At 43.6% G+C, this 15212-nt stretch overlaps 1 protein-coding gene across 2 annotated transcripts in view; it reads left to right on the top strand.

The window, feature by feature from the left end:
- Window positions 1–14927, top strand: part of SPINT1 (serine peptidase inhibitor, Kunitz type 1) — a 37692-nt gene extending 22765 nt beyond the window's left edge. Inside the window, exons 3-10 of one of the 2 annotated variants that reach the window (XM_083615844.1) lie at window positions 3635–3770; window positions 3984–4154; window positions 5207–5233; window positions 6087–6212; window positions 8110–8160; window positions 9189–9359; window positions 10661–10717; window positions 12219–14927. In XM_083615844.1, coding sequence (XP_083471970.1) covers window positions 3635–3770; window positions 3984–4154; window positions 5207–5233; window positions 6087–6212; window positions 8110–8160; window positions 9189–9359; window positions 10661–10717; window positions 12219–12427 — 948 coding nt within the window. In that variant the 3' untranslated portion in view covers window positions 12428–14927. The remainder of the gene's footprint in view (window positions 1–3634; window positions 3771–3983; window positions 4155–5206; window positions 5234–6086; window positions 6213–8109; window positions 8161–9188; window positions 9360–10660; window positions 10718–12218) is intronic. The other variant, XM_083615845.1, reaches the window with a different exon arrangement.
- Window positions 14928–15212: the final 285 nt, after the last annotated feature.

Here is a 15212-nt window from a genome sequence, read left to right as displayed (position 1 = left end):
GGTCATAGTTTAAGATTGATTAAAAGCTTTAGAACAAGCCTGAATCTTAAACTATGGCCTATGGTTGAATATCATACCTTGATTCTGAAACTACTAACCATAGTTTCTTGGTACGGATAAAATGGGAAACTATGGTTGATTCAGGGATTCCCTGATTTAATTGTGGCTCCTATTAAGAGAGGAGCGAAGGGGCTGCATGCTGTGGCAAAAAGGTGATTTATGTCTTGGCTTATTAAGTCAACATATGATCATCTGAATTGAGCCAATGAATCATTTTGTCATGATGTCAGCAGTATGGTTCAATTAAGTTGTTACTCAGCATACGCCTCCTTTCTTTAAGCAAATTACTGGAGATGTTATGCAAAGAAACTGGCTCTGTGAGAATAGCCATCAGCTTTGCATCTGATATTCATTTACTCCCTTCTCCCTCTAACACCTTTGCTTTCCTCTCCTACTAAATAACCTTTTTATATCCTTGAAATCCTTAATAGATGGATTAATGCATTTTTTAATATTTAATAATATGGCATTGTTGAACTTTGCACAAAGATAAAGGACAATGAGATTAGCATTCAGTACTATTAATCCCAGAAAATCGTCTAAGGGCATATGGTTTTCTTACATTATACGTAAGATCAAAGCAGGTCTGAGCCTGGTCAGTGTCTGAATTAGGAGACTGCCTGAAAGCCAGATCTGTAAGCTGTACTTAGTGTAAGTTTGATTATGTAAGGCATGCCTCAGTTCAAAGCTTGAACCTGTCCTGGGTTTGCGTATTCTAGATGTGTGCTACATACAATCCCTTGCTTGCTACTGAGTAAGTAAATCCAGTTTAGGCAGATTCCAGTAATGACTGCAAGGGAGGCAGGGCTCCAGCAGTTTGACATTCTGCCTTTCAGCAATCTTTAATGAGTTCAAAAACAACAGGCAGGTCCTTTGCCACTACAAGTGCTGGGTCAGATTATCTGCCTTTTCTGGCCCAAGGAGATGGGCAGCGAACTACCTTTTCCCATGGCAAGGGAGAGTCTTGGGGATTGTGACTGGGTGAATACCCTCGTGTTCCTCAATCCTAGAATGCAGTGGTGTTCAAGCTGACTTTGAGACATGGCAGGTGGTAGCATTTGAGGTGGGCTTTGATCCAAGAAATGCTGCTCTATCCTTTATTGGGGAAACGGGGGCCTGACAGCATCACTTGCTCGTAATGGGCACTGTAAGTACCTTCCACTGGCGGGGAGGTATACAATAGCCACATCAGACCTGGCAGTTGCCACCTCAGTTGCATGTGAGAGGGAGACAAATTGGGAGGACCAGTCACAGGGACAAATCACTATTGCTTTGAAGGAAAGGGAGGGGTCTGTGGCTGGGGTGGGGGTGGGGTGCCCCCAAAAAAATGCCGTTCAAAAAACAGGCTTCAAGTGAAACTAGGCCTTTATGTGGTACAAGCATATTCAGGGGCAGCCTTCATGAAAAATCAGTGAAGGACTGTAACATGGTATAATTGCATAGAGCAGGCATGGCCAAACTTGGCCCTCCAGCTGTCATATGATTGGTTAATAGTAATCATGTGTGTAATACAGAAGTGTATAAAAGCTCTATGCCGGGCACACATGATTACAATTAACCAATCATATGACTGCAATAAATTTCCTATAACCCACTTTCATCAGTCTAAACCAATTGGGAATCCTTTCGCTCCTTTGACTAGCCCTCCCAGCCTTCTCATTAAAATATGTAATTACGTATAGCTATTCTGCTCTGTCTTTCTTTATTAACCTTTGACTAATTATTCTGTTCGTTAGCTATCCACCAGCATCCTCTTTTATTTATTTGTGATTAGTATTTTCATTCTTCTACTGACTTCAAGATTAAATTTAGTCAGTTGTTCCACCTAGCCAACTTCCTTCAATCATTGCTTATGGTACTTGTCTTCAGAGATTAATGGTGCATTCTTTCAGTATACCAAGGTACAGGTTTTTCACACTTCCAATCTAAAAATGGTGTTTGTGTGGGGGGGGGGTTAAAACTAGACAGCGATAGTGAGATTTCATGGTTTTGCTAGGCCACAAGCTACCAGGAAAATGGAGTCTTGGCTACAAAAATGGATTCAAACAAAACAAGAAGATGCAGATTTCAAACAGGACAAGGAAATTTGAGTTTTCTGCTTCAGGGGAGATGATGGGAGATGGGAAAGGGAGAAACTTGATCCCAGACTGGAGGTTACTAGCTTCCCTTGTGGGTCACCTGAAGTCAAATGTAAATTCTAGCTTGTGGGACTAGTCTGGCAACCTTATTATGTCCAGTGCCTATGCTTCCTGCTCTAAATTGTTGTATAATGCCATGCCATCTACATGCCCCATAAATTGTTACTGTCTACTTCATGACGCAAGAGTGAATATAAAGTACTCATTTTATGTTGGACAAATGTGAGGTGCCAGGTTACAGTGCCATCTTGGTATCTGAGTCTGTGTTCATATCTTGCAGTGTTTAAGATTTGGTGCGTGTTTTTTCAGAACCAGTGTATGGCTTCTAAACACAATTTTGAAAAGCTTTTCCAAGGTTGCCTTGAACTCTTCATCAGGTTACATTGTTTTTTAAAAAAAAGAAAGTTGAGGGATGGGGAGGCAGGAGAGTTGGCTGATGTTCAAAGCCATCTGTGTCTACGTCTGGCAAGTGTCTGGCAACTTTCTTCCTAGGAGTGAAAAACACATAATAGCAGATGCCCCATCTCTGCAAGTACAAATAGCTTTTACAAAGTTCTGTCTCCTTCTCCTTTGGCCACTCACTGTATCACTGTGTGGCATTTTGGTTGGCGTAATAAAGGTATTGCCCTAATATGGCTTTCAGATTTTTTCTTACAGCCAACATGACTTCCTTGTACTCTTTGTAGTAGAAAGTTTTAGTCTTTGGTCCTTCTAGTTGATGTCATCAGGAAGGGACAGCTTTGATTGGAGGTCCTTGTGACTTTTTCAAAGGTTTTATTACTACTATCGCAGTTATCCTAATAATACTGTGTGTTCTGTAACATTTTGTTGTGGTGTTCCTGCAAGACTGGTCTACTAAAACATTTCCAGTGCTGGGATCCATTGTTTGAAATGTCCTGTGGGGCAGTCCCAATTGTCCTTGGCTCTCAGTGTATCAGTGTATGGACATTGAAAAACGTCCCTCAAAATTTGCCAGAGTAGGGAACCTCCAAATTTGCCTTGATGCTTTAGGTCACGGCTGTGGAACCCATGGCATCTCAAGATGGTGCTGGACTCCAGCTCCCATCATTTCCAGAATATAGCCATTGACCAGGGATGATGGGAGTTGTAGTCCAGCAGCACTGGTGTGGTGGTGGTGGTGGACAAGTTCTCCATCCTGACTTTAGGTCAGGCATCCCCAAACTCGGCCCTCCACCTCCCATCATCCCTGACCACTGGTCCTGTTAGCTAGGGATGGTGGGAGTTGTAGTCCCCAAACAGCTGGAGGGCCGAATTTGGGGATGCCTGCTTTAGGTGAAGTTCTGTGGCAACTCTGAAAAACACCCACCACCATTACATTTCTTGAACCAAGATGAGAGAATGCTGAAGCTCTTGCTATAGCTTATGTTATCATGCCTTCTGAAAGGACCTCCCTTCTTTACATTTTGCATCTTCAGAAAGAGACAGATCATGTGGTGCTCACCAACCTGCAAGAAGGGACTTACATCTTCCAGCTGACTGTGACGGATACTTCTGGACAGAAGGGCTCTACCAACATCACCGTCACTGTGCTAAATGCTGAGCAGACTGTAGGTGGGTCATTGCTAGCTGTACCTTTCAAAGATAGAGTCTAGAACTGGAACCCCGGCTGATACTAGTCTTAAGGACACACTGGGGAACAGTGTCACATGCTGGGACCTTCCAACTAGTAATATTGTAAGATCAGGGGAATAAGCTAAACCTAAACCTAACCAGTGCTTCCTAACCAGCGTCTTCTCTGATACTTACTGTGTGTGTTTCTTCTAGAGCACTGCTTGGCTCCTTATAAGGTGGGACGTTGCCGGGCTAGCTTTCCTCGCTGGTACTACAATCCAGAAACTCAGCAGTGTCAGGAATTCACCTTTGGGGGTTGCAAACCCAACAAGAACAATTACATACGAGAAGAAGAATGTAAACTTGCCTGCAAGAATGTCCAAGGTTGGTCTCCTTTGAGAAAATCCCTCCTTTCTGGATTTCAGAGATTCAAGTGAGAAAACATTTGTCATTTGATAGATGCCACTGAGAATTAATTTTTGAAGGGGTGGAGGAAGAACCCGTCTACCAAGTCTCGATGTGATGTGCTCAGGCTTTTTGAGGGGAGATTAAAAATCTCCATAAATTTGGAAGCAATAATTAGCCTGGGACTTGTTCCAACATCTTTAATGCTGAACTGATCATAAATTGTGGCAGTTCCTGCAAAGCATTTATTTTATAGATTGATGAGGACCGGCTATTCTAGCCAAGCAACATGGGATTTCCCCCATCTCTCTAGTCAGAGCTCATCATTGCATGCGAGAAATGCATTCAGTTAAAAATTGAAGATTGCTGGCATCCGTCTGTCTTGAGAGACAATGGAAGAGTGTGCCATTGGGGGGGGGGGAATTCAAACTGCTGGAGAGTTACAGTGTCTGCTATGGCTGTAGAGGCCAATAGCAGAGTTGGTCTGCCAACAGGCCTGGTACCTGAAGCCGGCTCTCCGTAAATCACTTCCTTGGGGAAATTCACCTTCAATTTTGTGGTCAAACTGCTTGCAATCCTTTCAGGACATAACCTCGGAATGCTGAGTTTTGCAACACACAAGTCATGTTCTTTCCCATACTTCTGCCCCCTGGCATTGGCAGAGCTGAATCTTAATAGCTTTAAATACAGTGCGTTCACTGAGTCTCTGTAACCTGTGACTTTTTGTACTTTGCTAAAAGCTAGCTAGGTTTTGGAATCGGGAAGGACTGACAGCTCTTTCACTAATTCTAGAAGGGTGTTGTTGGGAAACCACATCAATAAACCTCTTTTTCTCCTGTGGCCCCTCCAGCACAGTAGTGTAGCTGGAAAGGAATTGTGTGCATACCAGCATTTAAAAGGAAGGGAAATGTTTTAACAGATAAAGTATTATTGTTTTGTCTGAATTTTTAGATGAGATCCAATGACTTGCACGTAATTTTCTGAAAAACAGCCATCTCTCCCCCTCCTAATCTCTCTTTCTTTCTCTCTAGGTGCTGTTGAAAAGCGAAATGAGCCAGGTAGGCATTTCAGTGGCCTGGTTTGTCCCGAACACTAAGCCAAGTCTGGGCTTAGGAGATGGCCCACATGTGCAGATTCCTAGAGTGGAACCTGCAGCCACTCTGCTCTTGCCTGGTGCTTTCTGTTGCCGTGCTGTACTAAGCTGAGCCAAGGATTGGCTTAACATTTCTTGAAGCTGGGCTCGCAGTTAAGCAGAGGTGGATTTAGGGCAGCGGGACTGGTTCTGCCGCACTGGGTGCTGGGGCTAGGGGGCGCCACAGAGCGTCACAACTACGACGTCATAAATTGAGCAGAACGGAAGGCGAGAGACAAGCTGGGTGTGCTGAAATTTAACCTTGCGCAGGACGTTGCTGAAATTTGAAAAACCACTGTTTGCCCCTGAGTTAAGTTCTCTCCTCACTAACCATGAGCTGTGAGCAATAACACACCTTGGTTACAGTTCATGGTTAGCGAGGAGAGAACTTAACCCCAAGTCCAGATTTTGATAATGCCTTAAGCCAAACCGTGGCCCAGCACAGCACACTGCAACACTTTTGTGCCCTCTCCCTAAGCCAAGGTTTGGCTTTGTGGGTTCTGCCTGTATATCTACATGACTCCACCTTTTCTCACTTTTTTGCTGACTTCAGGCTCAATGGCAAATACTGGTGACTGGTCTCTTGCCTCTGTGCTTGCAGCGTTGCAAAGAGGTAGCTTTCTTGGCATGGTGAAACTCTTGTCTTTACTGCTCTCACTGGCACAATCATTGGTCCTGGTCTGCCCTAAGGATGATTGATCTGAAGCAAATGTCCCCGTCCGGAAGGGGGCACTGTCTTTGCTGAGAACCAAAAGGTCTGGTTTATATTTCCCCTATAGTGTGCAATGAAAACTGCCTGCCCTACTCTTTCAAATGTGACGATGGCTGCTGTATTGACAGCTTCCTGGAATGTGATGAAACTGCAGATTGTTCAGATGGGTCAGACGAGAAGTTATGTGATTCGTGTAAGTAGGTGTTGCTGTGACGTCTTTGAAAATAGGCATAATCATGCCACGCATGCAGAAGAACCCAGGCTCAGGCCAATTTTGGGACAGACCACTGAAGCTACTATCAAATCTACTATCTCTTCTGCTAGAACCGTTTCCACAAGTTCACAGAACTGAAGCTGGAAAGAGCAGGATGGTAGACTTCTCTCTCCCTCTCTTTCATCACCAAAGATGGATCATGCCTTATTTCATGTTAATCAGTCCCATACAGATTTCACAGTCCCCTCTGAAATCTAAAAATGCGTAAGGACTGGTTCACTCGTGCAGATCAGGCATTTCTCTCCCCTCCACACACTTTTGCATGAACCCTCCTCTCTCTCTCTTATTGAGTCCAGGATCTTGTGTGGAGAAATATAAGCAAGCAGGACTGAATACAGAGGCACCATCAATATATTTCCACCCATTGCAATCGCCAGCATCATTGCAGACTACTGATTGTATCAGTGTATTGCCTAGTTTGCGCTGATGTACCACAGGACTCTGTATTTGGATTGAGTGGGGAGAGATTTTATGATGAGCCAGTATGCATGTGTGTGCACATGTGTGCACACTAGAACCAGCTAGCTGGCATGTGTGAACTAGCTTTTAATGGCAATGTCCTGCATTTCCCGTTGCTCTTGTTTGTATTTCTGTTCAAAGTGTTAATTGCAATTTCACAGGACTTCAAAATGTTGCTTATTGAGAACATGTTTTGCATTTGGAGGTGGGGGTGTTTTTATTTCTTGTATTTTTTAGGTGATAAAGGGCACCTAACAAATATAAGAATAATACCAGCTTTCATTGATGGGGGGGGGACTAAAGGAAAATGTTGCTGTGTAGAGTACACTGTTCAGGATTCCAGCCATTCCATTTAGTTTTCCTGTGCTCCAGTTTTCTGTATTCTGCGCATGTACACACCCCAACAATCAATCAGCAATCTGGCCACGGAGAATACCCAGTCTTTATTGACTTGTTATATATTCTCTCTCTCTCTCTCTCTCTCTCTCTCTCTCTCTCTCTCTCTCTCTCTCACACACACACACACACACACACACACACACACACTTTTTGTGTAGTGTTCTGTTTTGTTTAACCACATGTCTTGCAAACCTTGGGTTTTTCCCTAAGACTGCTGATACCTCCCTCTTGTGGGTGGTACTGTTTGGGCTACAGAAGCAACAGCACTCACAGTTGCTGTTGAAAAGTATGTGGGCAACATCTACTAAAATCTCAGAAACCAGAAAGGAAACCTTCCAGACAACATGTTTAATACTTTAAAAATTGCCAGATACATTTTGCAAAATGAGAACATGCAAATCTGCTCCATTTCCCAGAATTAGTTTTATTTCAGTTTTTCTTGCTTTTCAGTTAAATAGATGCAAAATTGTTATCGTGGTGTTTTGTTTTTAAAGTAGGCCATACATACAGGTCTACTTATTACTGTCTAGTACAGGGGTCAGCAGCCTTTTTCAGCCATGGGCCGGTCCACCATCCCTCAGACCATGTGGTGGACCTGACTATATTTTGAAAAATAATAACAATAATGAACGAATTCCTATGCCCCACAAATAACCCAGAGATGCATGTTAAATAAAAGCACACATTCTACTCATGTAAAAACACGTGGGCCAGATTGAGAAGGCGATTGGGCTGCATCCGGCCCCCGGGCCTTAGGTTGCCTACCTCTGGTCTAGTATGTCTAAAATTGATAACAGAAACAAATAAGTAGGTGAATGGGGAAGATCAGAGAACTACTAACAAAACAACAGGGATAAACTATTTAAATAAGAGGTCAGGGAGTTTCTGAATTTGCATTGTCATCACACCGAAAGAACCATTATGTGAACTATCCCCTCCCCTTTTGTGTTTCTTGCAGATGTGCAAGGGTTCAATCGATTACGTAATATCAATGTTACCACCAGCCAAAGTAAGTATATCCTGAATGCCTGTGGAGTGGGCTCTACTTTGGATGAATGTGCTAATAACCAATTTGATTACTTACATTTGCATCTCTCCAAGTGTAATCGGGGTTGGAAAGGGTGGCTGTTCCAGAAGGACTGGAGATGGATTGCAGTTACCTTGCTCAAATTAAAAGAATAAACTGTACCAAAGGCTTTCCTGCACAGGAACAGTAGCACTTCTCAGCTCCTTAGTATATGGTATGCATCATTTTGAAACACTAAAGTTAGGTTTTCCCAGTCAAAGAAGATGTGGTCAGTTCACTGTCAAGTAGTGTTCAAGTATTTTAAATGCATTAATTTTTATTCAAAGAACAAAAATATATCTTAATCTTCAACTGGTTTGAAAAACCAGCAAAAGTTATATGGCACCTTAAAGAGTAACAAATTTATTCTGGCATATAAAGTATGACTGCACCCATGTTTTGTCCAATGCTAGCTCTGCACAGGGTAGACCCACTGAAATTAATGGGCATGACTAATTTAGGCTCATTTATTTCAGTAGGTCTAACACTGAGCAGGACTTAGTTGACTACAGCTCTTGGTTACTGCGAAACAATGAAACTTTTGCAAAAATGTAATTGTAACTTTTAACAATGTGAGGTAAGGATTCTATAAACGTGAATCATTCACTGAACGAGTTCATTTTGTTTTTTATCCTCAAATACCTGGGTCAGCCTTGCCCAACCTAGTGCCCTTCAGATACAGTTACATTACTGCAACACACATTGGCCCCAGCTAGCATGGCCAACTGTCAGCCATGATGAGATATGTAGCTTAATATCTGGAGGGGGTCAGGCTAAGGAAAACTGGACTACAGTTGCCAAAAAAAGTTAGAACAGAAATAAAGTGAAGCAACAAGCGGTTATGGGGAAAGTCAGTTTTTGAAGGCAGTTGCGCTAAGAAAGCAGTAGATCAATTTAAATAATTATTATCAGATGATCAGGTATTAACTAATGTCCTGATACAAAACCACCTCAATAATATTTTTTGGCAGGTCACTGTGTGGATATGCCAGATACTGGGAGATGTGACGATAGCATACCTCGCTGGTATTACAACCCGTTTGCTCAGAAATGCCGTCGCTTCACCTATGGAGGCTGTGAAGGCAACAAGAATAATTTTGAGGAGGAGGAAGTGTGTATGAAATCTTGCGAAGGTGTCACAAGTAAGTAGAAAAAGGACCTAAAGAGGTGGGCAGGAGATGTGGGGCATCTTTTGCTTAGTAAATGTTTTTTGAGTAAATTCTTGGCACCATGCAGGACAGAGGTCAGCAGAATATGGAGTCACAGACTCCTTCTCCTGTTGTGTCTGTACTAGCATGAAAGGCTTAACAGATTGTTGTTTAGCAGCCAGAGGTTCACATATTTATACTTCTCAGTCCTAGATGGTGGGAACTAACAAATAATGGTGCTTATCATAACTTTCTCTGTGGCATCTATCTGGTTGCTATTAAAAGACAGAATGCTTAAATGCTCTTGATTTGACCCAATGTAGCATTTCTGTATTCTTGTGAGAAGCTGTCTGAGTCCAAGCAAGGCCAGTGGTTCATCTAGCTCAGTAATAGACTGCTGGCTAGCAGAAAGCGCTGATTCTGGTCCCTGGAAGAACCTGGTTTGTTGCTGGCCTCCCAAGCGTGGCTTGGTAGGAAGCATTTAACCCCCATCCCTGGCTCAGGTGTAACGCAATGCCAGCTTCCTAGTTTGTTTGTTCCACTTGCACCAGGGGGGAAGCAAAGTGGGAGCAATCAGCCACTTCTTCCAGTGATCTTTGGATGAAGGGCAGTATACAAATTTAATAAACAATAAAATAAAATAAATATACCACAATAAGCCACAAAGTCTGGTTTATTGCATGAACATCGCCTGTGAGTATCTTTGTTTCCCCGAAAGGACTGTTGGCCTCATAAGCCTATTTCAGGGGTCAGCAACCTTTTTCAGCTGTGGGCTGGTCCACCATCCCTCAGACCATGTGGGGGGGCCAGACTATATTTGGGGGGGGGTGAACGAATTCCTATGCCCCACAAATAACCCAGAGATGCATTTTAAATAAAAGCACACATTCTACTCATGTAAAAACACGCTGATTCCTGGACTGTCCATGGGCCAGATTGAGAAGGCGATTGGGCCGGATCCGGGCCCCCGGGCCTTAGGTTGCCTACCCATGGCCTATTTCATTGTCACCATCTTCTTTTACCTCCCACACTCCTTTCTTTTTCTTTCTGGTTTCTGGTTTCTTTTTTAATTGTTAATCCAGCTGTTGGAAAGCAGAGAAAGGCGATATATAAATCTAAGAAGTAAAATAAAAATAATAAATGTACATATGATTGAACTGTTGGGGTGAAAATATGATATGACTTAAAGAGAGTTTTAATATTAAAAGTTCACTGTATGAAACTGCCTGAAGGAAGGGAGCATCTGCCATTATTCCAAGCATCATTATACAACTCTGTCTTTCTCTCCTCCACAGAGGAAGATCTGATTGGCCAGAGATGGAGCACCTATGAGGCCCGGCAGGCAGGTTTAAGTATGTAAACTGAACTCTACAATGCTCTAGTAGCACACTTATTTCTTTGCTCCCCCGTCTCTGCTGTCTGTCTCTTTTGCTTCGGCTGTAAGCTGCCATGTATTTTAGAAAATATGATAACTGGGAGGAGGCATGGGAAGAATCCTGATACTTCTGTACAAAGAAAGTGATGACGCGCAACTTGTTGCCTTTAGAAACATGTCACCATCACTTATGTGTGTTACATATTCCTCCACTGCATTGTTTCTTAAAAGTAATTTATGTTTTTAGTTAGCCAAAAGTATATGCCACTTACTCAATAAAAGACCTAGGCGGCTGACTATTAGTCACACAGCTTATGACTACAAATCACAACAGTGAAATTTAAAACCAAAGGTTTTTCAAGCGAGTGCTCTAGAAATAACATGTATTTGACATGCTATCATAGGCACATCTACTCAGAGTTGAGCCCTGTTGAGTTCAATGGGATTGATCTGTTGTAAGTATGTATAGGATTGTAGCCTTAGGCTGCAAGTCTGCACACACCATATTTTTCCATGTATAAGACAATATTTTTTCCTTAAAAGTAATAGGCAAAAATTGTGTGTCATCTTATACACGGATAGCAGAGGTGGGACGGGCAATTGGTGGCAGCAGCCAGCAGGAGATTGGCAGCGGTGATTGGGTGTGTGATTGGTTGCTGTGGCAGTTGGGCGGGTTATTTACAATAGCGGTGAGGCGTGGTTGCTCCCCCCCCCCAAGAAAGCTTAACAACTCTGGGCAATCTCCCCCCAATTTTTTTGTTGTGGTCCAAAAAAAATAGGGGTCGTCTTATACATGGGGGCATGTTATACACGGAAAAAGACGGTACCCTGGGATTCTGCGCCTCCGGGTATCTGCATGTTACATACCTTGGTGAGGGAATCGCACCATGGAATACAGTGGTACCTCGGGTTAAGTACTTAATTTGTTCCGGAGGTCCGTTCTTAACCTGAAGCACCACTTTAGCTAATGGGGCCTCCCGCTGCCGCCGCGCCGCTGGAGCACGATTTCTGTTCTCATCCTGAAGCAAAGTTCTTAACCCGAGGTACTATTTCTGGGTTCGCTGAGTCTGTAACCTGAAGCGTATGTAACCCGAGGTACCATTGTACTTCTGTCAGGAAGTCCTTGTTGCAGAGGGCTCTGGGAAGAGACCCACAATCACATTTTGCTTATTGTTTTTGAGGTGGCTAGGCACCCCACGTTAAAAGTGCATCTTGCATCTCAAGATCTGTGCATTCAGCCTAGGACCCTGACCCAAGTCAGAAGCGGTTCACTGGATGAACACTGCAAAAAGAGGACAGGTGCCATTTTGAGTGTGGAAAGGCAAGCAGCAAAATAACCAGAGGTGCCTCAACCCTTGGGCTGCTCCAGCTTTTACTGTAAATACATTAACAGCACCTCCTTCTTAACGCTTGTTAAGGCCCAAATAGCAGCTTTGGTTAACCCTGATTCATCCCCCCCTCCCTCAAATCTCTCACAGGTTCTTTCGAAACGGCCATTGCAGTGCTCCTGGCTGTATGCATAATGATAGTGTTGGCAATCCTTGGCTACTTTTTCCTGAAGAACAGAAAGACGTACCGGCGACGGCGCCAGCCAGCTACTGCCGCCAACTCCACTCTCTCCTCTGTGCTCTCCACCACCGAGGACACGGAGCACCTCGTCTACAATAGTACTACGAAGCCTATTTGATCTGGAAGAGCTGCCCTCCACTTCTGGGAGTGGGACAGTTGCATTGACTGATGGTACTTCTGAAACTAAAGCCTGTGGCTGAAGGATGTCCCTCTTCCTCCACGCTTCCTTCCTTAGACTGTCAAATTCCAGCCATCTTACTGCCCCTAGCGATTGTTCTGACTATGTGACAGCTTCTGAGGAAGAGGAAGGGCAGTATCCCACCCCTCTTTTGTAATGACAACAGTGGCTCACTATGCTGTCAGAGGAAGCTGTCACTGAGGGCTTACTGTACCTATTGAAGGAGTCGTGGTTTGATTTTTGGTATGGATTTCATCCCTTCACAAACCTGCTCAAATCTACATTTCGTGTGTGTGTGTGTGTGTGTGTGTGTGTGTGTGTGTGTGTGTGAACTTCTGCCTAGTTCCTTTTTGTTTCTCTTGAAAGTCCTGCCATCTTAGAGCCACCCTCTCTGTGCTAAGGGTCTAAGTAGTTCAAACCTCATGATACTTCTGAGAGTCCTGAGCAGGTTCTCATACTTGATCATTGTGAACTCAGGGTTGCACATGGTGGTCTTTCTAGCAAGATGCTATCGAAAAGAAGCTTGATGCACCACTGGAGTGAATCTGGCCTCTTCCCAAATATATTGCAGCCCTTGTTGCATGTTAATCGCTAGGCATGATGCAGTGCACGTAACATAAAATATATAGTACGACCATAAGTTTTAAACGTAATTTGAACATCTTAAGAAGTGTGGCTGAATTGTTCCTAAATGACTGAAAATCAGGGTCTGCATTCATTCTCCTTGACATTTTCCCGCCTGTTCCTACCTCCCAAGGTTGCCATTTCTGCTTTTAATGTTAAACGACTAGTTCTTGAGTTTGAATATTGCACCTGTATGTATTTATTTTTATAGAATCAAAATGTGACTAGAAAGATGTTAACTAGCTGGTCTCCCAAGTACATAGTGAATCTTGTGGAGCAGTAACTATTCCCCCGCCCTCATGGCCCCAATTATAGGGAATTCCAATTGTTTATTTGCAAGCTAGTACCACTTACTGATTTCCCATTACATGCTTTCATGAGAGCTTCAGAAGGAGCACTGTGGAAGCTGGAAGACACTGCTTTTTGGTGGACTACAGTAATATATATATATATATATATATAGAGAGAGAGAGAGAGAGAGAGAGAGAGAGAGAGAGAGAAAGAAAGAAAGAGCCCCAAAGTGAACAGAAATGAACTGGGTGAATGAAGGACATGTATGTTCCAGTTTCTCATTTATCACGTGTCTTGGCTGTCAAAGCATATAGTATATAAGTACAATTGCAATTTACTGTTTTGAACTTGCTGATGACAAGGCAAGCTATTGTCCTTTTGCTGCTGTTCACCATTGTTCAGTATAACAGATTTTTTTTTACGCCCCCCCCCCCGCTCAATTCTGATGTAGGAGTTGGGAGTCCAGCAACATTCAGAGGGCACCATGTTGGCTACCCCTCACCAGTCCTGAGTACTGAATTGATTGTGGTTGTCAACGCTTGAACAAGATCCATCCTCCATGCGTTTCCCTACATTTTTGCAATGCCCTCCTCAGTATCATGCACCGTGTTGTTCCCCCTACCCTCCATATAACAGCTGCTTGTGTGTAGGCATGCCATGTGAAGGGGACCTCTGTGGGGGCCACACTACTCCCCCATGCATACATTCCCCTAGGTATGGAGGATGCTTGTGAAAAGGATTCATGTGATAGGGGTAAGCTGTATGGCGAGCCTAGAGCAGCTATCATTGAGAGTTTCCATGTGACTCCCAGACATTTTCTGGCCCAGAAGCCCTCGCAAATGTTTGGGTTAAGTAGATGGGCCCATTCTAGCTAATCAGCCAACTCCCATTTTCGCCCTACTAAGAATCCAGTTAAACGTTGCTTTAAGAACCAGGACAAAACACCCTCTCTGTGTGATGGGTGGGCGGGCTGCTGTCTGAAATGAATTTGATACAGTTCTGTACTGGGAATGCAAATGTATATAGCTCTCTCTGCTGCTTTGGAAATGCCCTCTGCTGTGAAGTTGAGAGAGCAAGCAGAGAATATTTGTGTCGTCTTTTTGTGGTGTTAATGAGGGGGGTGTGTGTGTGTGTGTGTGTGTGTGTGTGTGTGTGTAGAAGGACTTTTTGCTGAAGCCAACAGGCACCAGCAAAAAGAATTTTCTGAGAGAAGGGAGCAGCTCTTTCCAATAGCCAGATTGCTTAATGCTCAGCGAAGTGGCAGAATGAGATTGAGAAGATGATGGTGAGGGTCACCAATGTGCCGTGAAGGAATGGGACAGGAGATAATTCATTATTTTCTGTGGTTGGCAGGTTACTCCACCTTTTTAAAATATATTTTATATCTGCTAGTTCTGCCCTCCTTCCATCTGCCCCCTCCCCCACTTCCCCCCTTTCTGCAAACCTCTGCTTCCTGAGCCCTTAAATTCTGGATTTCTCTCCCTCAGTAGATGTAAATTTTAATAAAATACTTTGTTTGTAGCAACTTACTTGCTTGGAAAGTTATTTTGCTCTGGTTGACTTGAGAAGGACTTAGGAGTCGCTGTTGTCAAAATGCTTCAGGGAAAGGAAGAGGCAGTCAGACATTTCATAAGACAGCAGCAACTTTGTTAGTCACTATAATGGTAGATCCAGCCCAGCTATTCCGCCAGGTAGCAAGTAGGTCAGAGGGTTGCTGCTGTGAGGTCACTTCCTGCATGTTAGGACCCAAAACTGACTGAGGAAAAAGGTGTCGCCTCAAACTGGGCCTTCAACCAGTCAGACTAGTTTG

Source organism: Podarcis filfolensis (assembly GCF_964270895.1).
Source record: "Podarcis filfolensis genome assembly, chromosome: 1".
In the NCBI taxonomy this organism is placed as follows: Eukaryota; Metazoa; Chordata; class Lepidosauria; order Squamata; family Lacertidae; genus Podarcis; species Podarcis filfolensis.
The sequence above is the reverse complement of the archived record's forward strand: the minus strand, read 5'-3'. Positions and strand labels throughout refer to the sequence as shown.